Source organism: Amphiprion ocellaris, chromosome 3, assembly GCF_022539595.1.
Source record: "Amphiprion ocellaris isolate individual 3 ecotype Okinawa chromosome 3, ASM2253959v1, whole genome shotgun sequence".
In the NCBI taxonomy this organism is placed as follows: domain Eukaryota; kingdom Metazoa; phylum Chordata; class Actinopteri; family Pomacentridae; genus Amphiprion; species Amphiprion ocellaris.
In genome coordinates this window covers 8,129,099-8,157,074 of record NC_072768.1, presented here as the reverse complement: position 1 = coordinate 8,157,074, position 27,976 = coordinate 8,129,099, and the positions used below count along the sequence as shown (strand labels likewise).

Genomic DNA, 27,976 nt, shown 5'->3' with positions numbered 1-27,976 from the left:
TTTCGGCAGCCTAAAATAAACTCATCTGAGGCCTGATGCAGAATTTTCCATTTCAGTAGGACATTTTCTGACAAAAAACAATTGAGCCATTTAACAGTAAAAAGCCTGTTTAATTGCAGAATATATTGACAGTACAGTACAGCAATAAAAACACTGCCATATTGCTTCTATTTTTACATGACTTACACAGCTGCTGGTCAGCTTATGAAAGGAAAACAATAATACGGTACTTTTACAGTAACGATGAGAAAACACAACATACAGACAGGAGCACTGCGCCCATCACTCTGCACTGACAGGTGGCCATGTTAATTGAAAAATGATGCACAATATTATAATAATAATAAGAGCAAGAACAAAGACACAGAGCATTCCGTCTAAACTGGGACAAACTGGGCTGAAACGACTGGTCACACAGGGAGCAGAGATGCACAGCCACGAAGCCCACAGACAAAAACAAAACGAAAAGAAGGATTAAAAACCAAAAAAATATGGATTACTTTGTACGCAATACATACATGACATGAAATGACTTGACATTGTCCATGGTCACTCATTACGCTGTCGACTGGCCTTCAATCACCGCTTTGATTCTTGTGCCTTGGTTCATGTATTACATGAGTGCTGCTGTATTTCACTACAGAGCTTCAGTCTGTAAATAAGGGCACCACAAGCTGCTCCTTCACAGCCGTTCTTCTCCCTCAACTACCGAATAAACCTGGGAGCCGACCTGTCATCAGTTACAGTCTTGCGGAGCTTCACCCCGCGGCGTATAGAAACCAGCATATCCACGTCGTCCTGCATCACGGAGGACATCTCCTGGGATGCAAACTGAGCTGGATCCCCTGGCAGCGAGCTGGGGAAGGGGAACTGACCCTCACCGAGAGCGTGGGCGCTGGCTGCCAGCTCTCCTATCTTCTCCACCAGGCTGTGGCGGTTGGCAGCGAGCAGAGGGTCCTCCTCAGAGCCGTGGGCGGCCATGCCAGGGGCCTGCTGGGCGTAAACAGTCCTGTCCGCCCCTCCTCTTCCGCAGCCCCAGGTTGTGTCAGGAAGACTCATGCGCTTTGGAGACGCCCTCGTGTAGTCACCAGCAGATGGGTCGTCACCATACAGAAACTCCTCGCTGCCCACGCGATGCTGGGACGGGCTAGCGTACCCCGGAGAATCTGGCACTGTGGGAGTCTTAACAGGCACGATGGGGGGCCGGATGGGAATGGGACCAGATGTGGACGGTGTGCGTCTCACGCTAGTTTTGGAAGATGGCGTCCGGCGAATAGTGGCAGTCCCCGAGGCGATGGCTCCAGAGCTGATTCCCCCGGCGCCGTTTGGAGTTCCCTGCAGGCTTTTACCTGCAGGCAGACCGGCTGTGCTAGCCGGCCTCTTGGTCTGGATCATGCGTCGGTAGCTCTGAGCGATGTTACTGTGGCGTGGAATGGTGGAGGATTTGTCAAAATCTGCCTGCCCTTCACTGTCAGCGTCCCCATTCAGAGAGTAGCACTCATAATCAGAACCTGGAAGTGACAATTAGTGATGAGTATCTATTGTTTTCACTGAACGACTAAAGAAGAGTTAATTTGCAGTAGCTTCGGTACATAATACTAAATTACAGCAACCACACTGACAGTTGAGGCAATTAGTATTGCACCTGTCAAATCACACAACTCCAAAGACTCACATTAAAACTAGAATGGAAAATCAGAAATTAACTGCTGTACGGGGACGTCGTGCGTGTTTTATCTTGAAGGATTGTCACTTTCACCTTGTGACGGTATGGTGTCCTCAGAGCAGGAGGGGGTGTTGGTCTGGGTGCTGTAGCCACTGGAGTACTGCAGAGAGTCCCTGCTGCTCTTCTGCTGTTCCATACTCAAGCCTCTGGTCAGAACCATTGCTAGTGTACTGGCTGCTGGAGAGAGGGGCTCGCCATGCTAAACAGGAAATACATACAGATTAGCCCACATTTACATATGTGATTCACCACACTATAACTCCCAAGGCACACAAATTTATAAACTCACATTAACATTTTTGCTCCCTGAGGACTTCATACCTTGGCTGTCATGGTTCCTGGGCCACTTCTCGCTCTGTGTGGATCATCTGGTTGCATCCCAGAATATCCCAGTGGACTGGGCGGAGCCTCCAGTTCTCTCATCTTATCCACGGACTCCCTCCTACGATGCAGAGTGCTCGCCAACGACGGCTCACAGGAACTTGATTTGGCCCAGTCCTGCAGCAGCAGATGGAATAATGAAATTGTCTTCCAACTATGCGTGTCCAGTGTTTGCCACCCGACAGTCGTACAGTCAGTTAAACATGGAAGCTGCTGATTTGGCTCATGAACTGGTTAGATGCATGGTAGATATGAGCAGACTAGAATAGGCTGTCAGTGTTGTTAAATAATAGAGCCATCCAGTTTAGCACATCGTTATGAGGAAAGACAGGAAAACTGAGCAACAGGGACACGGTGACCGAGAGGTTAATCTACAGTAAACAATGTCCACGACAGCAATTAAAAAAAACACAAGAAGCAAAGAAGCAACAAAGCTATAAAAGGAGAGAACCCAAAACTGAAATTTGCAAATGAAAACAAACCTTCCAGCTAGGAACCTTTGATGTGGGTGAGGGAGTGTTGGATCCAGGGGAGTGGTTAAATGTGGGGGACGCAGGAAGTATGACAGATAGAGGCCTGATGGTGCCAGTGTGAGAGAAAGCAGGGCGGAAGGTACCGAAGGATGAGCATGAGCCAAACTGCGGAATGGACAGACAAGTCTGAGTCAGAGTGCTCAACATCCATGAATAGCCCCAGTCAAACCACACCGAGGCTGTCATGAAGAGCCCACGAGCCTCTTTAAACCATAGACAACAATGAGATGCACATTGGTGTCTATCTGTGTGTGTGTCTGTAAGTGTGTGTGTCCAGCAAAGCAAGTAGACTGTTAACAGATGCATGCAGTACTAACCGCTGTAGGAGAGTTGCACTCGCTGACAGATTGGCAGGTTTCTGAAGCCTCAGAGGAGGCTGAGCTTGTTGATTTCTGGGAAAGGGGAAGATGGAGTAAAGAACAGTGGAGATGAAGAGGAAATGAGGAGAAAGAGGCAGGTGTGAGAGATGCATAGGATAAAGGCGAGAGTTGGAAAAGTGTTGATGAGCTTTAGAAAGAGGGAATCTTTTTTCCTCTCTGAGGGGATCTATGGACTATAGCCCAGATCGAAAATATGGTAGCCAGTAAGATCATTTATTCAGAAAAAGAACATCGCATCAGTTGGTGTGCTGCTGAGTCTGTTCTGTACACTGCAATCTGTTCAGACCGTGAGAGTCTGAATAACTTTATCAGTCCAGTGGGATAAAAATTCTACATTTGCAACCGATGAAGCTCTATTGCAGCAAAAATGAAAAGCTCAGTCTGACTATCAAACTCGCATCAAGACTACAGCGTTAAACATGAAATGCAAACATGACAGGAGCACATTAGAGACACGAAATGGAAAATGACTGTTGTAATGCAGAAAGAATTGTCGTAGCTATACTTTGGCAAAAACAGTGGTGCTGTTGCTGTGTCCTCCTGCCCTGCAGCTTTGCTGTCTGAGAAATCTCTAGAGATAACAAGTCTGATTTGTCCCTTTGATTATTCTTAAAGTAAAAAATTCCTCTTCTTCTTCTGATAAAAGGGTAAACTTAAGAATCATGGCTGAGACTGCTACCTGGCTGGTGATATCAGAGGGCATGGGTGATGGAGGCTTAGAATGGGTGTTGGCGTCCTGGGAGACGAAGCCTGAGTCGTGGGAGGAGACGCTGCTGAGCCGATGGGCTCCTGCAGAGGGCATCTGGAGGAGACTGTTGACAGGACATCACATCAGTATAAAATTCTAATTTTGGTGCATCAAAGAGCATTAAAAAGTTATCCCTTCTTTGATTTTTCTTTCCCTATTAGCATTAACAGCTGTCTTTGTGCCTTTTTGTCTCTTGCTCAGTCACTCTCATTCAGCTTTGCTTCTTTGTCACCCACTCATTTTGAAAAGTGCAACTTATGCTTCTCACCTTCCCTCAGTACTCCTCACCCACACCTCCTACTTCCCCTCTCTCTGTTGAGTATATCTAAAGTTATCATTTCTCATTTAGCTTTGTTCTCTTGGATGAAGCTTAAGGAGGGAATGCCAAATTAAATATGGCAACTTAAATAACCATAAAAGATTGAAAACTACACACCATCCTTGAGTCTTTTTTCTTTCTCCTCTTTCTTTTTAAAGTAAGCTTGCTTTTCTTATATCTTAGCATCAAAACCTTTCTCTTTTGATCACTTTTTCCCACTATATAGCAGCTGTCCTAGTGGAATTCTAAAGTGTACAAGGGTCAAGTTGAAAGCAAAGCTTGTTTTCAGAAAAAGCGGGTATCTGTTAGGTATTAGCTTTTCATGGTCTAATTTCATCCTACAAACTTCACACTAACTGACTGAGAACTTAACTGTTGTTAGAATCAGTCATGCACATAGTCAGTGTCTGCAAAATGAATAAAAATAAGATGTGCTAATTGGTACAAATGTGACTGTAACACCAGAGCAAGGTGGTGACTTGCCATGATGATGTGTGATAACACTTCAGCTCAACTTTACAGGGGTTTATTTACAATCAGAGACTTGTCTCTTCACCTGGAATCCCACCTTTATAAATAACTCATTTATAAATAGTTTGATAAACTCTCACCATTAGCGTCACAAGCATGTGGATTTTGGTTCTTGTGTAGGCTCATGACTTTCAGGCTGTGAGGTTTGACAGCTTTGGACCTAATCTGGCTGTAAGAAGCTTGAGAACTATAAATCTGCCAGGAGCAAGAGCTAAGGAGCTGGCAAGATATTACAACATGTCGACTGTCACTGGTAGTCAGGCTGTGCAGTGAAGAGGGTATGTCACCGTAACACTCAAGTATTTATAACAGTCTGTAGATGTTTTATTTCTTTGCTGATGTGTTATTTAGAAGGCTCAAATTTTTAAAAAAAGTGTATGTGTGACCAAAATCTACTATTAACAACACACAAGACAGAACAGATCACATTTTAATGCTCAAAAATGAGTAAATAAATGAATATTTGTGGGCATACCTGCACATGCTGCTCTTCCTCGAGCCGGTGCTGCTGGGGGAGGAAGGAGGCGTCTGGTAGGACCAGCTATAGTCGGAGCCTTTCAGGTCCCGGATCACCTGCAGCAACACACAACGAAATGGTGAATTTACAGTTGCAACAATGAGCAAAGGCAACGTTGCTTTTACATGTGGAAGGAGCTGTAAAGTAGGCCTGATTATTTCCTGGAACTGCTAGGTAGCTTGTAGAAAAGCACGCTCAGCTGTGGACTGATACACATTTGTTGCTCGAGTGCGTATTTATTGTAGCTCGAGGGGAAATACAAGCTTGTTAATGGCACAACAGATACATTAGGTTTTATTGTTTTTGTAGGAAAATACAGAAAACCAACAGCCGTAGCCTTGCACTGCAATTATACAAGGCAAATTCAACTGTGATCCAATCGATAAGTGCAGCAGTGTCATTAAATGAATGAGGAGCATTAGACCCTGGTTACCTGCTCGCTGGCTGGTGGCAGCTTGTGAGGGTCTTCGGTCAACACAGTGAGGTCATCAACGATGGCCTGTAAATGTGTTATCTCTCCCAGCATGGCGATCTCTACATTCTGCAAGGGAAAAATACGATGGTTTATTTATTTAGTTTTTAATTAGTGTCAGTTTTAACAATTTTTAGTGATGGGTACAATTCGCATGTGCACAATATTATCAGTGTTCTTTTTTCCAGAAAACAATTTCCCATCAAAAAAATAAACAGAAACGTGAACATCTTTAAGAACATTAGGGAGTGACTATTACATTGTCTTTAAATCTTCAGACTCAAAATTAAATTGGGTTTTTTATTTTTTCCATTTTTTTCCAAACCATTTTTCCCAACATGCTACATACCAGTCTTGTTTTTGATTTATAAACGCTGTCATCTCTTCCATTTTATAAATATCCAGTGTTATGTCCCACCATGCTGACATGGTAGGAATATCCTGTGATAGCCATTCCTTAATTATAGATTTCTTACTTGCAACCAACAAAAAACTCAATAGATATTTATCTTTTGTTGTCCATTCCTGTGATAAACATCCAAAAGAAACTGTTTTTATTCCAAAAGGAATTACACATTTAAAAATGTCTTGCAATCCTCCATGAACATCATTCCAAAGCAAGATGGTTTAAATTAAACGGTGACCGCATCAACAGCAGTCACACATTTTCTACCACTCTGAGTCCAAATGCTCCTCACCACGACAGGCTGCAGCAGGTTGATGAAGGAGCAGTAGCGTGCCCTCTCCTCCAGGAGCGCTCTGCGCACCGCCTGCTTCTCCGTCTCCTCCATCAGCAGGTACAAGTCGCTGACGTCCTGCATGGCACTGTCCAGCTGGGGGCGCAGGTTACCCCGGCCTGGGTGAGGGTGTAGAAAACACAGAGGAGGGAAAGAAGTATGGGAGAGAGGGAGAGAGGGAGGACAGAGGTTGAGTAAATGCAGGAGGAGGAGGAATTGGAAGGGAGGGTTGTAATTATGGAAGTGACATGAAGTGTACACAGTGCAGGGAGGAGGGAAAGAGTAAAAAAATTGAGAGATGATTAGAACAAATAATGAGACGCTGCTCTGCACTAGAGGTCAACGCACTGACAAACATTACACCCGAATGGTTCATGTACATGGGAATGAGAGGCCACTAAAACATGTCATCAATTAATGCAACTGCTGATGATTTGCAGACCCCGAAATGGACGAGATTAGAAAAAAAACATGACCGTACAGAACACCATTCGAGAATGCGTACTAGATGATGACACAATGAAAGAAGGATGAGGATGAAGTTGACCACTGAGGTGAAACATTCTCTGCTCTGCCAGTCATTTTCCAAACACTCCGCAGTGCACCACATCTTAGCATTTTTGTTAGGTCTCGAGCAGCACACTCTTTGAATGTATAGCACGACTTGAATGTATAATAAGCTGCATCGGTGTGAGCAAATACCAATTTGTGCCTTGCCATGTTGGTGATTACCGAGATCAAAATCACTAACACTGTCTTCAGCGAGCAGCACACTGTAGACCTGTTTGATGTCGAACACATATCGGCTTAATGAGCTAATCTTTCAGCACACCTGCATTTATTAAGGCACTAATTAAGTCAGCAGTTCCACAAGAGTATGACAGCCTGTCAGTTAATAGGTTCTTTAAAAACAGAAAATTCTAGTCTTTAGCCATCAGTGTGGAGTTAGATGTCAGCTCGTGACAAAGAAGCTGTTATTACTCAGAGGAGTGAGTGACTGTCTTGCAGATAAGTTGTCAAAAAAATCAGTAATTTAGAAAATGGAGGAGCTACATTTGAAACAGGTCTGGCAGGCGATACACATGCACAAGACAAGTGGCAAGGAGCTAACAAATGTGCTAGTTTTTCCAGTGGGCATTTTTCACGGAGGACAAGTTGACAAGTCACAGTAGGAGATGCACAGATCTAATAATGAAATCGATAATGACCGAATTGAGCATCGGGCTGCTTTGATGGCTCACTGCCACAATGTAATGACTTACTGGGACACTTGTAAAGAAAAAAGCAGTTATTAGTATTTCTAGAAAGATCTGCACTTTCTCTGCTTTGACAGGTCCACGGGACTAATGCAACAAGGGCCTATTTACTTACACCCATGTACTATTTACATTCTCTATTATTAGGGTTTTGACAATAAGTGCATTTGTGTTTTAGATTAAGCAAGAGATAAATAAAGAGCTAAGAGATAAATATTACAAACTGTTCTCAACTGTGTTCAGTACACATGGAGATACCAGTCAGGGTTGGGTTAATAAGATGTAGTTTTACTTTAAGATAAATGATATCAATCCATTCATAACCAGTTGCTTTTTTATGTCAATCATTTTCAGAGAGATAAAACACATTTTCAGGTTAAAACCAACCACTGTTTCCAGTTTAGCACATGTGTTACAGAAGTAGGGAAGAACAAGCTTCCAGTTTGAAATATAGGCTTAGAAAAAACATTTCTGATACAGGTAAAAGGAATTTCAGACGTTACATGTCAAACCGTTCATAACAAGCTGATGGAAAAAAAGAAGTCCACTGTCATTATAACTAAGCTGTCACTGTTTCTCTCTGAGAGAGATGCTGAAGAAATTCTTTCTCCCTATTGCAGTAGATACATTTACCAAGCACCCTGTCAGTGTTTTTTTTGAAGGTCATATGAGTCAGTATTTTTTTCATAACACAGCAGTGCAGACACTTTTACGCTTTGGTTTCTATATGGATTAAACTAACTAAATACATCAAGTTAAATGGTGAGCTCTGCAGGTGCTGGTAGGTAGATTCTGATATTTTTGAAAAAAGCAAAGGATAAATTTTCCAGTTTCCAGACTTTTCTGCAAAGCTCAGCTAAATGTCTGGCAGCAGGCAGTAATTTAACTGCCTTATGGACATGACAGTCTTATCAATCTTCTCATGTACGTGTCATGTGAAGCAAATGAGCATATTTCTCAAAATGTCTGCACCCTTAAACCAAAAATGCTAAGACAGCGCAGTGTTTTTCTTTGACTGGCAGGTGGATCTAATGATGGTTTTTGATGCTTGAAACTGGCATGTGAAGTTCTCATTTGGAGCAAACACGTACCTAGAAGCTCTACAGCCAGGATAAAAAGCCAGAAAGAAATACGGGAGGGTTGCAGTAACAGGCGGGGGGAAGGAGAGACAGAAGAACAGGCAGTGTTAGCTGTATCAAACTGGGGCACATTATGACTTAGCCAGTACCACTGGAGTGTCTGAAAATAGGAGTTTAATTACATCCAGCAGTAGGGGCTAATGCAAGCACAGCCAGGAAAGAGTTCATTTCTTCGATTTATACGGTAAATCATCCAAAGCTGGGAAGGAGCAACTGAGTTTTTGCCAGGAATTTTGATGTGATTGAATTATCATTTTTCATTCTACACTCTAGGTGGTGCTAGTTCACTTTTAGACGTTGGTACGACCCAGCAGACCCCTTTCATAACAGCATTAAACCTCATTAGAATATTATCGCAGATCTATTAATGAACATGTCTTCAAAGTTTTGCCTCACCTTTTCGTGCTTTTTTCTGGAGTTTTATGGTATCTAATGACTTCCTTTTGATTTCCTGACGAGACCTCTTGTATTCTGTGAGAACAAGTAGAAATGAAGAGTTAAAATTTCTCATACACACTGTATATAAACATGTGTAAATAGTTTTCCGGTTGTTCACCTTTGGCGTGGTCTTTGTCCAGCTGATTCGCTGTCTTCTTCCATTCCTCTATCCTGTCCTGGAGTGGTGTAACCAGGCCTTCCATAAGAGTACTACAGCAACAAGTGGATACAACATGAGACGGCTGAGTCAGAGAATGACGGCTATAACAAATTGCTTTATTTCCACGGCACAAAAACTCTCAGCGAAGAGCAGCAGTATGAGAAGAAGGTCAACTGAAATGGGTTGGGACCAGGGAAAACAATAATCCCCTCAAGGCAAGAGAGGACAGAAAAATGTAGTGGAGGGGAAAAAAAAACAAAAATACAAATGACACATACTTGGTGAAGTGGCGTAATTTTGCCTCAATGCTGCGATGTCTCATACACATCCTCGTCAGAGCTGAGCCAATGTCCCTGGTGGCACCTTGGAGAGACAATATGAAAAACAAATTGTCATCTACGATATAAGAGCTTGGCATTACAAATCCCACATGTGCCTCTTGGTAGAAAAATATGATTTTCCATTTGAGGACATAACACACCAGGAGAGCATTTTGAAAGGTTTAATTCTTTGCTGTCAAATAAATTTATAAGGGTTTTTTTTTTCCTTTGCAGTAGCAGCTGCAGCCACTAAGTGGACATATGATGACTGTGAAAGCAAAACCCATAAATGTCACATTTGTTTGGGGAAAACAAATGCAAAACAGTGCCTGCAAACTAAAACCTCACACTCCCTCTTTTCTTCTCGAGAGAAACATGCATTTTTCCCCGTGACACTTGCAAGATTGCGTGCATGATTCCCACCACAGTGTAAATAACAGCTTGTGTGAATTGGTTACTGTACTTTTCCTCTCTGCTGAAGTGTAATTAAATGGGGTCTTAAGCCCCTAAAGCCCAGACTGGCCCACTGTCTCACTGATGATTCACAGGCCGGTGTAATATGTGGCAGCACTGATCCTGTTGTAATCTGGGCCACATAGGGCTAATCTGAGGGTCTCTCATCACACACACATACAAGGAAAGAGAGAGGGCACCTATGAGCAGCAGACTGAAGCGTGCACGATTGTATTTGTATTCAATGAATGATTTTTTCGGAGGTTCGTGTGGACAGGTGGTGTGATTTACCAACCTCCCCGCCCTTTCCGAAGTTCTCACCCCCACTATCCTGGAGGAAAAAGGAGGGAACCCTGTAAGGGGATATCCCTCTATTCTTCCCTGCCTGCTCTGCCTTTCCTGTTCTCTCTGTTTCCTAAACACCATTCATGCAGGAGAGGCAGAGAGAGAGAGAGAAACCAGCGCTAACCTTCACTACGAAAACAGAAGGAAAGAGTGATACACAGAAGTAAACATTCAAAAACTGCCCGACTAATACAGTAAGCCTGAAATGTAACTCTGTGTCAGGAATGTTTCAGATCTGTGCTGTTTTCCAGACACCCTTAAAGAAACTAGGTCTCCAGCTGATATCGCTGGAAGACAAAGACCATTTGTACCAGTTCAAAGATGCTCAGCATCAGATCTGGACTCCATCACATCGAGACGTTTTCGTCAGACAGATGTGGAATAAGTTGAGCGTGTTTGTGTGATGAGGAGAGGAAGGAGGGTTGCCTGCGTTGCTTTTCGAGGGGAAAGGTCATCCAGCTGTATCACACACAGCCACTGAACACCAGCAGGAAGTGATTGAAGTAACACGTGGAACCTATACGCTGACCTCTCGCTATATATAGCACAAGAGGTGTCTGGATTTAAACTGGACTATTCGTCATGTAAGAACATCTTTTTTCCACTAGTTCGATGAGAAATACAGACGTACAGGGTATGTGCACATAGGTTATGTCTTTTCTCCTCTTAAAAGCAGCACAGGAGGAACCCACAGCACTGAATCAGTTCTTGCAGGAGGAAGTAGGATTAAAGCAGCGATGGAGGAAAAGAAAGGGAGTAATGTGGGCTCTTGTATCTCTATAACAGACCTTTCCAATGTCGCTGTCAGCTGAAGAGATCCCCCCAGCCCCCATTCTCCTGTCCCATCCACACCTGCCAACTCTTCCCTCCCGCTCCCCGTCTCGTCCCTCCCGTCTCTTCCTCTCCCAAAAGGGGGATCAGCTGACAGCTACATCCTGGGGAGGTTCAGAGGCTTCCTGGCCGTGTCCAAGAGCCCTGCTGGCCTCTGGCCTCCACCGGATGGACAGGGACACAGTGATTCACTCCCACAGCACCCTGCATGGCCACACAGGCATATACAAGCTGGGAGGGTGGGGGGGGGGGTTTAGTCTGACTAGAAAGACAGATATCCTGCAGAATACAGAGACAGACTTCTTCCCTTCTGTCTCTTTCTATGCGTGCTGCCCTTCCTGAGGTTCCATCCTACTCATTTCCCTGCTCATTTTTGTCTTTTGTGTTTCTGCGCTTCATAAATAAACTTTCCTAAACCACCCCACAGTCTAGCTATATCGATACTTGAGTGTGCAGCAGCTCAGGAGCTGGCTGAAAGCACGCAACAACTGGAAAAGTGATTATTTAGCAGAATGGGACCCCTAGGGCTTTAAGGGGAGCCGGGGCCGACCTCATAGCAGACACCCACACGTGCATGAATGAAGCAAAACACAGAGCAGGATTTGAAGAGAAGCTGTTATGCAACTCAGCCATATATCTTAAGACACGGAGAAAACAACTGGGAGCAGCGCAGCAATCTGGGGCTCATTACGGGAGTGCTGCCTTGCATGGATCCGACACTGCTTGGCTGAAGATAAATATAAACTGCCACCAGATCTGCTGTGTATGTCGAGTATGCCGTGTTAGAACATGGGATAGTTGTTAGGAAGGTCAATCCCCCAGCTTGGTGGATTTCGATGGGAACGTTAAGCTCCACGACAAGCATAGTGTGGTCTAAGTGAGTGGCTCCATCCAGAGCTCTGGTTCTGATTAACTCCCCTGATTCCTCGGGGAAAGAGGAGCATTTTAATAGACCTGCTTTATAGGGGGTTGTCCTGCCAGGAGCCGGGAGCCAAACTGCCACAGGCCTCGCTCCCTGATGCCTTCAACATGGCAGCTTAGCTTAACTATCTCCCTCACTCAGCATCTAAACTCTGCTGTTTGGCTCAGATTTCACTCAGACTACCAAGTTGGATGTTGTGTGTTGACGCTAGTTTTCAAGCTGAATTCAGCTCTTCTGAGTCCAAACGGTGTTCCCCTCTACCCCCTCCACTCTCTGCTTCCTGTGTCAATAAAGCAAGTTTATGTGGACTGTACAAGAAAAAGGTACAGAACATCCTCACTGTTACACTTCCAAGAATATGAAGTCTCTCCTCCCCCTTTTTTTTCTTTGCTAAGTTCTCACAGAACCACCACCGAGCAAAGGAAATTCCATCATCCGTGAGACAACAATTATTCCTCACGTTGGCACCTTAGGCACGGAGCTGACGGCGGCTGGCACAGACAGTTAAGCCTCCTGACTTTTACCCTCCCTCACCCCTTTTAAGTGAGGCCGAATGTGAACTGGCAGGGACACAGCGAAGGCTACTGATGGATGAAAGGGGCTGCGGGATGAGAGGGGAGGATGAAAGAGGGCACACACTGCCCGAGGTGCACGGTTTGGCCAGTCAGGGGGCAGAGGAAGTGTTTGCTCGCTGCTGCAGGTGCAAAAGGCGACGCCGGGGCAAAATTTCCCACATTAAGCCCCCAAACACATGACTAATGAAGAGGAGAATGTAGATTTCACGGATTTTCTGTTTATCTCCTCCAAGGAATCAAAAAACCCTACGCTAACAGTTTTTTAGTAAAGAAAAGAAAAAAGGGAATGAGGAATTGCTTTGATTTTGTCATCTTCACTGGTCTCATTTAGTTACTAGTTGAGCAAACACACAGATGAGACATCTGAATTCAAAACTTGACGAAACATCATACACTCGCATCATCAAGTCTTTTCTTCAAAGCACAGCTGGAGTTCTGGTGGTGCAGCACAGTGGGAGCAGTCAGCATTAGAAATAAAGCAGAGTCTCTTGAGTCTGCTGGTTAGGGAGCAATAGCCTCTGATGGACAGAAGAGTGGCGGATAAAACGGACGCATACGGACGCCGATTGTAGAACAGTGCTGTCTGAGTTATAGATCTAATTCAAGTTACATAAATTGTGAATGATAGACTGAGGGGGTGAGTGTTTTTTGGGGTTTTTTTTTGAGAGAGAGACTCTCCAGAATATCCCCAATTTAAAATCCGAGTGTATCGCATTCTGATCAAAAGGAAAGAATTAAAATTTCATAGCATTCTTTGTTCATGACTGAACACAAAGCAAGTCTGCTTCGCTATATCCACAAAATGGTATAACTTGGAATACAAAACAAAAGCCCAAACTTGAGTTAGGGATGGCAGGGGGATAAATCTGGAAATGGCTTCACGGAACCAAAATTTACTTTAATCTTTTCTTCTGTTGATTTTGGCTTCACTTCCTAATTGCATGTATAAAAAAACTTTTTCCCCCTGAACTTATTAAAATTAAGATTTAAATAAAAACAATCTCTGAAAATAAGTATGGAATCTTTGGATAAAAGTGAGTGAAGTCTCTGTGCGGATTGTCTTCAAAACAAGTTTTGACACTTTGAAGACATTATAACAGTGATGCTGCCAACACTGAACGAGTAGTGTAATTATTTTAGACATTCAAATAAGTACTTTCAAACTTTTAAATCCTATTCTTCAGTTTTAGAACCATAGTCTGATTTTCCAGTGCAGTGTCATTTTCTCTCAGAGATTTCTAAAACATATAATTGCTTCAATGTCACATAAAAATAAGAAAAATCATTAAGTATTACACTAAAAAACATTCATATGTGTGTTTTTGTGCAGTTAAAGATCTCCATGACCCCGAAAGCAACATTTAAAGTGCACATCCTAGAGCAGACGTACTGGTTAGTGTGTTTATGCGCATGTTTATAGGGCTTTAACTAACTGATATTTTTTAATATCAATCCATTAACTGTTAAATATCGGAAAACAGAAAATTACAAGTTCTTTGACCCAGGGGTACATCTTCACTGTCTAGTTTTGTTGTGTCACAAAGTATGAAACACAAAGATATCAAATGCACATTGTTATGACTCAGAGAAAAGAACCTGGAAATACCCTCAAAATCAGTTTTTTGACCAAGTATGTGTGCACGTACAAGGAATTTTACTCTCTTGGAGTACTTACACAAAACAGACACATGCATTTACACAATAACAGCAATTTAAAGAAAGAAAAGTTTGTATTCAGCTACAGATGTGTGTAAAACAGCATCTCTAAGAGTGAACCTCAACCGTAAATGAGTGAGAGTTTGTGCATAAATAAACTCGTGCTATATGTACCGTGTGTCCGCAGTAAAACCAAAACGTCATTCCAAGCCTTTGTGTCGCTTCCTCTAATGTGGAACGTCTCCTATCATCGGCAACAATGGCACTGAAAGGCAGAGGAAATGGCCCCGAGATCAATTGTTTTAGTCTCACACAAACACACACTCATCCCATTGTTGCCCAGCCAGACAGTACGCACAGCGAGTTTCACCTCTCAGCCAGAAACACCCACAGACAGACCCTGGTGTGTCCTGATGTGGTGTAAACATGTTCTGGAGTGCATTAGGAGGAGACTCAAGAAGGAGGAGAACAAGGAAGAAGGGATATTTCTCTGCTGGAGGAGCTTCCTGTTCAGGGACATAAATGCTACTAAAAATAATCGCCACCCCTTGTCCAGATGTGCTTTTCATTGGGGAGAGAAACAAGAAAATGATCCGAACAGGGAAGAAATCCACAGAGGACTGTCTTTGCTTCATGTCTGACAGGGATATTTAAAGCTGGAGGAGATGGATTGATGATCTAAATACAAATGTAGGCAAATACCTGGGGAACAGTCTTTGAATATCTCTGTATTTAATGGAGCAAAGGCTCTGAGTCACTTGAGTCAGATGGCACAAGCTGTTCTCCTTTACAACCTTTGCAACTTGTCTTTATCTCAGCTGACAATACTCTGCCCACTCTTTCAGCTCTGCTTATGTTAATGCCGCTCTGCTCATTTGCAAACAATCCCACAAACAATGCTGACACCACTGCTGGTGCTCAAGCTGCTCATATAACATTTCATCCATCTGTAGGCTCTGAGTCTAAGTTACCCTGAGGGAAAGTTTATTATATCATTCCCGATTCTCCTCTGCACTGAGCTTGATGTGCACTTAAGGTCGGAAACTAGACATCAGATATAAACTCAAAACATGCTTTATATCGTCGTAATCCTTTAAAAAACGAGCCATAAATTCTACATGAAATACCACAAAATTTGGGTATTAATGTGTTTCTGCATCTTATTTCTGTACAAAATGTGATGCCAGTCCATCCTATCATTGTTGAGATGTTTAAAGTTGGACCAAAATAGACAGACCAAAAAGCAAGGCCATTCCTGCAGCCATGCAACTCCAAGGACGGCATTTTGGTCCCAATTCATTTGTACAATGGCCAGTGATAAAAATAAGCTCTCCATGGAGTTGTGCTTAAAATATTTACACATGATCTGACCAGTCATCCTCCAACAGTTTTCAAGCAGCCACCTCAGCTGATTTAGGGATTTCAGTTATGCATGTATTCCTTTCTTTCCCTCTTTGAATGTCCTCCCTAACATTCCTCCATCAGGCTCTCTCGTTTATTTTCCCTCCCCTCTCTCCAGCTCCCTTCCACGCCGAGTTCATGTTCAGGATATAGCTGAACAGAGTGTTCCCCTGAAGTCTCATGTTTGTCTTCTTAAGTTTGGTATTCGCCCTCCGAATGAAAGTTATGCCGAACCAAAAGATTTGTTTTCTCTCCCATTATTATTTCCACTTTCTCGTCTGTTCCTCGCATCACTGTTGCAGCCACTTCACCCTGTACTTACTTCGTTATAACAGCTGGAAAACATTCATTTGCAGGATGACCACATTGAGTTTTGAAGTAGAAGTCTATAAACTCCACAGCCAGACATGCAGAACAGTGTTGGAAGCTGCTTAGCTCAGTCTGACAGACAAGGTGGACAGCTGAAGTAAAAATGCGAGGCTCCTGTCGATACTTACTGTGACCTCGTGGTTGGAGGTCATGGAATACCAGAGGAGCCTCACATACAATCACCAGAATGGCACAGCAGACTATAACGTATCAGCCAGTGCATTTGTCGTTGTGACAGAATGAACACCCGGAATCTATAAGCTCATTTAACAAATTCAAACCCACAGTTGCAGATTCTAGCTCTGGTACACGGAGCACAACAGATATGGGGCTTGTACATGACATGCCACGCTTGATGGATGTCAGCTCTGGTCACATGGGTACACTCATTATTTGACATGTCCGTAAAAATAGCTGCGCTGCTGGGATAGCATGGAAGACAGTAATCCCCTGATCTCGCTCTGCACTAGGCCACGACCGCATCTCGTCCATGCCAGGCTGTCCAGATGGCGGGTAGGGATATCCGTCCCATCTGCCAACCCAGAGAAGTACAGCGGCCAAGCAGATTACTGCTTCGCTGACACACTGATCTACTAGCATACCTCCACTCAGATTGGACTGCATGAGTAAGAAAGAAAAGACAGAGAGGGCTTGCAGTGACCCACAGGAACATTTTGTCTGTGTGTGCACTCTGACCGGCTCTGGTGAGCAGATGTAAAGACAGAAAAAGGTTTGGTCAGTGTTAAACACAAGCTTGCAGTGCAGGGCAGTCTGAACGAAGATCCCAGAGTGTGAATTTTTAAAGCTGGGGGTGGCTGATCAGGAAGGGAAGAGAAGGCAGTCTGTGTCTGTGTGCTACAGAGTGGGGCTAAGAGGATTAGCTAAACGCCTCTGCCTAGCCTCGATACCCAGAGCTGTGGAAATCCCACTGCAACCACAACCCCCACCCAGGTCATCTCACCCCCCACCAGACTCACCTCGCTGTCCGAAAAAATATGGAACTTGTATCTCATACCCTGATGGACCATTAGCTGGGGACTGTGGCTCTTTGACATTGATCCAATTCAACCATGTCCAAAAATGGAAAAAATGAAGTCAACCCTCCACTAAACCACATGTCATCAAGCCCTGCAGAAGCTTAACACTAAAAACATAGTCCACTATTCTATAGCCCATTTAAATACACAACAATTTATTATGGACGACAAAAAAAAAGGTCTAGACAACACACCAAAATCCATTAGTCTGACCAGTCTAACAATAAACCAGCCCTAAAAGAGCTGCAGGGCCTCAAGCTAAGTCACAGGAAAGATGGGTGTTGAAACGTGAAACATATATCTTTACAAGCCTAAAATTCTCCAAATACATCCATCTAATATAGTCTTTGCGGCTCGCGGACCTTTATTGAACCCAGATGCAAGCTGCCAGTTCACAGAGACAGACATGCCTTCAGACATAGATCCATCAACACAGCTTAGAGAAACAGCGCTGTCAGACACGGTGCCAAAACGCCTGGCAGCCAACTCCTCCAGCTGCTTCATAAAACACAGACGCTGACGCCATGACCGTGACCATAAACTCTAAAAACGGACAACACGGGCAAGAGGAAGCCTGAACACGAACACACACATCCAGGCGGTCTGACACAGAGAGGAGGCTGAATGAGGTGGAGATGAGGGGATGATATGACACGTAATAGAGTTGTTCTTACTACATGTGAAAAGCTGCCCTGAAGAGTAAAAGACAACACGAAAGGTTAGGACGGGAAATCATAAAATCCTCTTTCATTCGCCGCCTTCCCTCCAAGGATCTATCAAGAAGCACTGAATGAGGGGAAATGCTGCTTTCCTTGGCAGGGAAGTGTGTGCAGTCTGGACAGTGTGTGTGAGAGTTAAGGGGATGATGGGGTGACTGTGTCAAAGGTAGATTAAAAGAGGCAGAAGAAGAGCGCGACAAAACCTCCAGCTGTGCCAGCAGCTGCAGCTCATCCCCAAACACAAGAGGGGATTGGGGTGACGGCGATGACGGCCAACAGTTCACAGCCGAGGGCCTGCCCCCTGTGGTGCAATGAGCCCTATATGGCTATGCAGACGCTGAGGCAAACATGATCGCTGCAGGCAGACAGACCCGAACACATATGCAGGGACAGAAAAGGAGTGAAGAGAAAAAGCTGCAGAAACGGAGACTTCGACTTAACTTGAGGAGTCTCGAGTTTGTAAGAGTGAAATCAAGTGTTAAGAATGCAGCATCTGGATGCCAATATAGTTCAGGAAAATTAAATTACAACACTGCAGCTGCTAGAAGGGCAAAGTTTCCTGACTATGTCCATGAAGCCTGGAGCCTGAGGTTCAAAGGTTATCCCTGTGCACCACCAGTCAGCTCCAGTAAATATCGACATAGCTCCTGCAAAATTAATTGGGCCGAGTGCACGCAAACACTGAAACAGCTCCCACAGGACGAATGGAATTGAAATGGTATGCTGGTTAGGAGCACAGAAAGGCCGCCTTATGTTTTAGATTCTTTGAAACAGCTGGGAAATTAAAAGTAAGAAAACAATGTCCATTCAACTGTTAATGAACCGGTCATCTATCTGTCAAAAAAAAAAATGACAAAAGCGAGTCACAAGAGAGCAAAGTGATGACTTCTAATTGTTTATTTTATATGATAACAGTTAAAGCCAGTCATGCCTGCATCTGCCTGAAGCCAACCCACAGCAGAGGCTTGTGCTAAATGCTAAGAACTGCATGACAACACACTGGCTGGCAGCAGGAATAATGTGTGCAGTTACAATGTGTGTGGTCACCATTAATCAAAACAAACAGCTGACAGGAAGTAGTTTTGCAGTTTTAGTTCTACACGTCTTTGAGTGTTGAAGTGTCTTGAAAAGTGCTTTATCATTATTATTATTATTATTATTATTATTATTATTATTATTATTATTATTATTATTATTATTATTATTATTATTATTATTATTATTATCATTGACCCAGTGATGTCATTAGGTCATAACTCAGGGGCCACCAAAAATCTGAGGATTATTTCTGTGGGCAGTGTGTGCGTCTGTACAGAACTGACAAAACAACCATCTGTAAAGTTTACTGATAAATTAATAAAAGAAAAAACATGACATTAATCCATCCATTCATTATCTATACACCGCTTAACTCTCATTAGGGTCGTGGGGGGGCTGGAGTCTATCCAGCTGACTTATAGGGGACACCCTGGACAGATCACATGACATTTAAGAAAATGTTAAATCCAAATGTTTGATTTTTTTCTTAATTTTTACATACACTACTCAACCCTACTGTAGAGCATGTTTCATTAGTTCCTCTTTAATTGCTAAAGTCTTTCCACACTTGCTCCATCTGCAGCCTGGGAAGGATGACATTAATCCTAAAGTTAATGTTTCTGGGAGAAGAGCAGAAGAGTGAATGGGTGTATGAGTGACACACTTACAGGGATTTTATCCATCTATAGCTGCAAAACTCAATTTGCCCGTCTCTCTCATCTCTCTCTCTCATCTTTGTCTGGTCCATCTATCATTCTGCTCTTTTCCCTTCTTTTACTGCACGTCTCCTTTGAAGTCTTGCCTTTGCCATGGTCTTTACCCTCCGTTTTATTGAAGCAGGCTGCCAGCTGCTAGCAGCCAGCAGGTTGACCCTAGTCTACCTCGCTTCATCTTACAGAATTCATGTGTATTCACATCAGGAATCATTTAAGGTAGTCTGAAGTATCGCCATGGCAATAAACTACTGTTACTGGAGAGTCGATGGGAGTAAAAACTGGTGACGATGTGTGAACACTGTGGAAGAAGTTCCCACTTTGGCCATTTTCTCCAGCAGTAAGTGGTCAGTAAGGGGGCGGGGCTTGGACAAACAGTTTAAAAGCATGCTGACATGTGACCTGAGAGGTCAGGTGGCCGGCTACCAGCTGTCACCCTTTGAATATCTGTCCACGTCTGTGTGCGCATGCTTGCTTCTGCGCTTGTGTTGCCATGTTCGTGCATGTGTCAGGAGCCTGTGCACAGTCGTCCTGGTACGCAGGATTTTTTTGACCTACATACTGCTCTCGACGATCGACTCCAAAGAAATCTGTGTTAATCAGCTGCCTCTCCGTGCAGCCTGTCTGCTGCCGCTAGCAGGGTGACAAAGCAGATCAGCAGACCTCATTAAACCGAAGAAACAATAAGCTCAGATTTTCATTTCTCTGAGCCGCCTAACCCCTCCCTTACTGCCCCCGCTTCGGTCATCTTAGTCTTGTGGAATGGTGTTGCCAAGAGTATCACACCGACTGTCCACTGCAAACTTTCTCAAGGGTGTGGAAAAAGTGATAGCCATTCGTTTTATTTCAGCTTCTTTTGCACAATTGCATTTTGAAATCAGAGGGGAAAACTGTGTAGTTGAAAGAATACCAAATGCCTGTCTGCTCCGACCCTTAGATCCACTAAAAGTGCAAGTGTAGACAATACTGTGTATCTAAGAGAGTGAATCTGCACAACACATACTTTTGGGACTAAAGCATAATGCAGATTTACACTTTTGAGAAAGGTTTCAGCAATACATAAATAACAAGCTTGTAACACCACATGAAGACTCAAAAAGAAAAGGTGATGATGGTTATTTTGCTTTTTCTTCACCAGTTTTACCTCCACAGTGTGTGATCCTGAATTAACTTCTTACCTCTAGAGTTGGTAGCCATGTCCGCCACCTTCTGAAAGGCATCTAAAAAGGCCACTGCTGCCAGAATTGTGGTCCTGCAAATAAATTGGAACATTCTGAGTGCACTCAGGCTGCATAAGAGTCAGTAAACATTACATAAGACTTTTTTTTTTTGTCATTGAGGGTTCCCCCCTCACTGGAACCACTTCTCACCTGAGTTGAGAGTGCAGTTTTGTGGCCTTGGCACTGAAGTCTTCCCACACAGGGTAAGAACTCTGATAAGAGAGAGGAAAAGTACTGAGTCAAATGAACCAAGGGCATTTAAGTGCATGAGCATACCCAGTCAAACACACACACACACACACACACACACACACACACACACACACACACACACACACACACACACACACACACACACACACACACACACACACACACACTGTGCATACAGATTGGAGAAGACACAACGTTCTCAGAATCTGGCGCGACTTGATAAAAAGTCAGTATCAGCTTTATTCACAGTAAACAAATTTTCTGTTTAATTCACATGGATAAGATACTAAATCTAAATCCAAAAAAGGTTGCAATAAATCAGAGAGGGCTTGGCTTCTTCCCCCGGGGTGAGAAACAGATTGGTGCACGGGCTCCATGCTCGGACTTGTCTTTAAAAAGGTCAGCATGATTTCTTAGTGCATAGTGTTATATTATGATCAGTCAGCATTATCCTCTCATAGGTATGGTCACATGTCTGCATGCCTGCTAGACACACATGAGCTTCGTAAGCCCTCATATCATGACTGTTTATGTGCACAGGGCAGGTAGTATGAGCTTGTCTTAGAAAAATCTGGATTAGATTTACCCCAGGATCATCACACGCCGCCTTGAGCTATAAGAGCTGAAGCCAAACATAAAACACGTTCAAGGCTAGATCCCATTAGAGCAAGAGCTTGAGCCCTGCAGTAAGGAAAGGAAGGGCGCAACCCCTATGTGCCTCTTTGATGGAGGGAAGCCACGAGGGGTTACACATTCTGACTATATATAGCCAGGATGCAATCTGGAAAGGGTCTTGCTGTCCATCACTGCAGGTATAACCTCCATTCTGGCAGTGACAGTGTTTAACTCCCCGCTTCTCTCTGATAAAGCATCCGCCTTAGGAAGTGATTTAGGAGCCATCATCTTCAAAAAAAAAAGTGTCTGCCACAAACCTCCCAGCTTTGCTGTTCGCACTTGACTCCAACAGGTGTCTAATTAGCTTGTGTGGTCTGTAACTCCCAGGGGCAGCAGGGATGGGCTGCCAAGACAGCTGAGAGGAGGGTGAAGAAGCGGGCAAAGAGGGCTACAAGCAGAGCAGCAGGGGGGTTCGCATTTTTACCTTCATCCACACCCAGCAGCATCCAGGGAGGTAAAGCTGCATGAAAAGGTGGAAGTGAGGAAAGGAAGGCCCTTCCTCCCACGGCTTGTCATTCACTGGAAGGCGAGGTTAAAAGCATTATCCTTGGGGCTGGTAGCAATGTTGCTCAAGGACATTTTCAAAGGTGCTTGTTTTCCCACACGCAGAGGCTTGAAATCACATCTCTGTGTGACTCAGAGATCTGATCTAATTGTTGACCTAATACTTGATTCCCGATCCAGTCATGTTGAATCATCTCTGTTTTTCATTTCACCCTTTACCTACTGTTCCAACACCTCCTACTCTTTTATTTCTTTTCCTTTGGCTTTGTCAGACACTTATATAACCAACAGGTGCAGCTTGTGCCAACACATTTGTCTGTACAGTACAGAACACGATAGGCGTTCTAAGTTCCCTCTGTATGTGCACAATTTAGATAAGTGTGTACTCTCTAAAATTGTTCCCAATCAGGAACGCTGTGCTGCTGCAATGCTTCCGGGGGGTAAAGCTGGTCCGACAGGCTTGCGTGGTCCAGTCAGGCGGCAGGAATGAGGTCAGATGTCTGTCTCAGACAGTGGACATCGATACTGTGCTGACTAAGGGCTTCAGCCTCTTTCATCTGTGCTGCTTATCAATACACAGACTGGCTCTTTCTAAGAGCCTCTGTCTCTCTCCGGCCCTGGCGTGAGCACAACACAAAAGGGAAATATATGAAACCAAACCCGCCCTGCCAATAGCAGAGAGCTGATTTCATTGGAGCCTGACAAATGAGGGGTCCATAAATAGTCTGTCCGAAGGCACCACTGGCCTGTGAGGCAGCGATCAATAAGAAATCTGTTGGGCTGAAAGTGCTGCTTGACGCTTGACTTATTCGCTGTTATTAACAGTTAGTAGCATCATGAGTGTCCCAGACAATGAGAAGACCGGGAGCTGCCTCCTGGCCTGATGAATACGTTCACACTTTCCATCTGTTGCCACGAACAACAACAGACCACCCTGGTTCAACTTCCTTCACTTGACCCCTCCCCCAACACACACACACACACACACACACACACACACACTTCCACAGAAAACACAACACATCTAATTACCACTTAGGAAATTCATTTAGACTACCTTGAAAGGAAACAAACTCAGGAGTTACACAAACAAGTTGCAAGGCGAGTCGATTCAATTACTAAAGTAAAGCTGGGATCAAATGTGTATCGAACAACATATTGAAAAAGAAGTGATTTCCTGCCACAAGGCCAAACATCAGGAAGCACAATCAATAAGCTTTCATGCTCATTTCTGCTCAGGAGGTTGAGGTGATGGAGCTGCTGTTTTCTTTCAGAGCATCCTTCCACAGCTGACACTTAATCTAGAAAGCGGTGGAGCCTGGGATAAAGAGCGAACAGTTGTCTGGGGTCAAATGGCACCACATCACATTTGGAGGATTGGAACTCCACACGAATGCCCACTTTTGATTCCTTCTCCCCTGATTCTGCTGCACAAAACGCATCAAGTACTTGTACATTTTGATTGTTTGATTATGATGTTAGGTTGTGACCCCATGGACCAAACTGTGGTTTTGTGATTAAAAGAAGATCTTGTTCTGCTAATGTTTCCATCCACAGACTGACACAGTGGCTGAAGTGTTGTTAAATCTGACCACTGTCAAGGCAGACCTGCTGCACATTATGCAAATAAGACAAAGGGAAACATGTTTCACCTCTCAATTTGTCCTGCAGCGGTGTTTCAAGTGGGGGAGGACCCGGTGAAAGAGACAAAGGCAGTAAAAATATGCCTTAGATCAGGCACCGTGCAGCCGCAAAGGTCAAACAAAACCCCTTTCTACTTTAATTCACATGTGTGTGTTACCTTCATGTCGTTCACGATGGCCTGGAATAATCCACCCAGCGCTCCGCACTCCTTCTCCACTGACTCCATGGTGCCAAAAACAAACAAAAAAGCTCACGAAAAGACCAGAAACACACTAAATATCCCACCGACGAGGCGCTTTTAAACATAAGACAAGTAGATCTGTGTTTTTTCCATCCGCCCTTAGTTGTCCTCTCCTACAAAACAACGTAGCCAGGAGCGGAGAGGATGCAAAGCAAAGCAGCCTGCCGAGCGCACAGACAAAAAGAAATGTGCTGCTCGATGCTACCGGTGCCGCTGATCGCTCCACCGCCGCCGCCGGGATGGAGCAGGGATGCGCAGGGGACTAGAGCCTGAAAACGTGGAGGGCACATGCACGGTGGCTCCTCATGATCGCCGCGTTTACACAAATAACGGAGAGCTCTCAATTCTGGCGGAGGAGGAGGCGCAGGAGTAGGAGGCACGACAGGACACGGGATCGGTCGCAGGAGACGCGGGGACGCGCTCCGTTGTTAGCGGCGGAGCAGATGTCTCGGAGTCTCCCGTAATACGATCCATGGGAATGGAAAGGGGGCTGGTCAGGTTGTTTTTTTTTTCTTTGCATTGAGTGGCTGAGGAGGAGGGGACAAGGAGGAACACCCCCCTCTTCTCCTCCTTCTTTGGCCCTCCTTCCACCCCCACGCAAACAAAAGTAAAGCCCTTTCTTCTCCGCAACAATCGGCTGACATGCAAAGAAGCAGGATTTCCTCCGGTTCATGTGTGTATTCACGCACGCGTCCGCTAACGATCACTAACTTACACCACTGTCGGTAGGAAACAGTAGCATGTGGGCCATTATCACCTCATTTTGCATAGATAATCTCCAGAATCAACATAACAGAGAGCAGAGATGTAAATCGAAAAGGAAAGTCATCTTCCAGACATTTTGGTTAACATTTCTTACAGCCCATTGTTCCCTAAAAACACTGCCAACTGGAGAAACTAACTTTAAAAAAACGAGGGGAAATGCACCTATGAATCTCTAAGACTCACTTTTAATCACATCCTGTTTGTTTTATCTATGTCTTTTCATAATTCACCACACATTTTAGTAATATTTGAAGATGTCCCACAGTTTTTTATTGTTGTTTGCTCGCTAAATTATTTCTGCTAGTTGAGACAGGCAGTCACTGCTAATTAGAACTTTAGACAAACCTAGGCTAGCTGAAGCTAAGCTAAGCTAGGCTTAGTAGCAGCTTACTCAAAATTTACCAACATGATGCCAATAGTATTTTCTCAACTAAATCAGTGTTATTTTAGTGATTATACTTAAGTTTCTCCACATATAAGCAAACTGTCTGTGTGGTCTCTAGGTCCTTGCAGGCAGGATTATCTTGGTTAAGGGATTCTTGGTACTTAGCTAAAATAAGCTAAGTGGTTGCTTAGAATTGCTAGAATTTACCATCATGGCAGCATCAGCTGTGATTCCTCAATTAGTTCTCACAGATATGTTTTTTAAATGTAGGTTTTTGCACAAATAAGCAAACAATAGCTTAATATATTGTCTGTTTTTTTCCTTTTAAGTTTAGAAAAAATCACGAGTAAGCTAAGCTGTGTGGTTGTTTACTAAAAATTGACCGACATACTTTAACAACATCAGTGATATTTTCTCTGCTAACACTCTCAGTTAGGTTTTTGTACTTAGGTGTTGTAGAAATAAACAAACAAGAGCCTAATGTGTGGTATGTAAATGATGGTAGGTAGGATGTTTTTCCTTTAAACTTTAGAGAGAGTTACGCTAGCTGATTGTATGTGACATGCTAAAGTAAGCTAAGCTAAACTAAGCTAATTTGCCAACATACTGTAACAATGTCAATGACATTTTATCAACAAGCTCTTGTACTGTTTTGTGCAAATAAACAAACAGTAGCTACATATGTGCTTTTTTAGATGCTAAGAGCTAAACTAAGCTAAGAGGTTACATGTTCAAAATTTACCAACCTAACAGAACTGAGCTAATGTGAGCTAAGCTAAGTGGTTGCTTAGGCAAAATTTACCAACATGACAATAGAAGTGGTATTATGTCTGTTAGGTTTTTATTAAGTTTTGGTGAAAAGAAACAAACAATAGCTTTATGTAGTCTTTAGATGCTGCTGGGTAGCATTTGTTTTAGATTCAAAGTTTAAACAGGACCACAGTTTCAGCTGATTCTTTGTGGAAGTGACAATAAACTAAGTGGCTGCCATCTCGACATTAGTCAGCATGATAATTCCAGTGGTATCTTAGCTAATTCCCTTCAAGAAACAAGTGCATTTCCCCCAAAGTATTCAGTTAAAATAGATTCAGCTGAATACACATTTGAATAATTAATCCGACACGCTGATTTAACTTATGAGGCATTAGATTTATATTAGGTTAATGGGAAGTTTAGTAGTCTACCATAACAGCTACATTCAGGCTGACAGGGAGAGTTAGAGGCCACAGAGTGTAATCTATTATAACCACATTATCACTGGTCTGTTATGAGGTGGCTATAGGGGGTTTGGGGTCACCCCACAGCATTCCTGATAAACATCCTGTCAATCTATAACCCTGCACATCTGTCACACACACCTTCCTCTCTCATCTGTCAGCTTTTTACACAGGAGTACATCCACCCCACCAGGCAGCCCTCACTGTGAAACACGGCTCAGTCCAGCCAAAAACTACAGCCCACGTCAGCAGACAGTCTGGCCCTGAAGTGGAAAATTTAGTCTTTTCCTTAATTCAGGCAGATAATTTTGATCAATCATGCCTCTCTTACCACATCATCCCCTCTGTTTCACTTCCTTTTGGGTAATGTCAGTAAAGTTTGCTTACAAAGCAATTACATGATCAGAGTTGCGCCATGTAATCATATCTTTTATGCTTCTTATACAGAGGAAAAACAAGGCTTCTGCTGTGGGTATTTATAGAGCAACCAGACACCCAGCGTGCTGCCATAAGAGCATAACCTTTAAACAAAAGGGGAATCATAAACATGAACACGACAGGAACAAGGAGAAATGGTGAATAACACAAAGAAAACACAATCATACCGTCTTTTTATTAACTTGTGGTGACTAGATTTAGAAACTATGTCTGGTTTGGTATCTCCTGCCCACGTGGACAGACATGAGGTAGAGAGACTGGGACTGCAGCCCAGTCCCTGTGCTCTCACCACAGCAGTCACTGGCATCTCTGAGAAAACAGCTATAAAACAGAAAATATCCCCAACACAGATGCTGACATTCCTCACCACCACCATCAACCCCCCTTGGAAAAACGGGCCTGTTCTCCTCTCTGCCATACCACTGATGCATGTGTGTCTGCAAGTTTCCTTAATTCAGCAAGGATGGGTTTTAGTAAGGAAAAAATGCAAAGGTTTCTGTTTCGCCTCGCTCTCCCAGTAAGGCCATACAACTGAAAGCAATCATCAGCCCTAAACACATCAAGCTGGGCAGACTCAGAAAGATTTTGAAGGCTTATATAACCGACTTTAAGGGCTTTGACTTCTGGGTACATTTTCATCCACCATTGTGCGATAATGCCTGTTTATTTTTCAGGCAGCCTGTTTCACCTCATTCATGCGAGAGTCCGGAGGAAAAACTATTTATCATTTTATTAGCGGGGGAATTCAGTCGAAGAAATCTGGCATTTACTCAGCTTGTAGATAAGAAATGTAGATAGCATTAGATTATATATTGGGACTTTCAGTTACATAACCTCAAGAGGTGGTAGCTGAAAAGCAAATAGCTGCTTATTTCTCTAATCTTTTGTTGTTTCTGCCTCTGTTCGGTTCCTGCTCCTCCTAGATGGGATTTCAAGTTCCCTCTAACCTTGACCCGGC

The 27,976-nt window shown here is 43.7% G+C and overlaps 1 protein-coding gene across 3 annotated transcripts; it reads right to left on the bottom strand.

Moving 5' to 3' along the window:
* Nucleotides 1–89: 89 nt before the first annotated feature.
* On the bottom strand, nt 90–24,699 carry mtss1la (MTSS I-BAR domain containing 2a). Of its 3 annotated transcripts, XM_023299972.3 has the most exons (15): nt 24,130–24,699; nt 21,087–21,148; nt 20,895–20,968; nt 9,616–9,700; nt 9,296–9,387; nt 9,136–9,210; nt 6,306–6,463; nt 5,569–5,676; nt 5,094–5,191; nt 3,700–3,832; nt 2,958–3,032; nt 2,590–2,745; nt 2,048–2,224; nt 1,760–1,925; nt 90–1,511 (listed from the first exon to the last, which is right to left on the bottom strand). In XM_023299972.3, the coding sequence occupies exons 1-15, from the start codon at nt 24,196–24,198 to the stop codon at nt 706–708; spliced, it is 2,334 nt and encodes a 777-aa protein (XP_023155740.2). In that variant the 5' UTR covers nt 24,199–24,699; the 3' UTR covers nt 90–705. The 3 variants fall into 3 exon arrangements, with proteins under 3 accessions (XP_023155740.2, XP_054865274.1, XP_054865275.1); XM_055009299.1 differs by lacking the exon at nt 2,590–2,745 and having other exon boundaries at nt 24,130–24,698; XM_055009300.1 differs by lacking the exons at nt 2,590–2,745; nt 2,958–3,032 and having other exon boundaries at nt 24,130–24,698.
* Between the last annotated feature and the right edge of the window lie 3,277 nt (nt 24,700–27,976).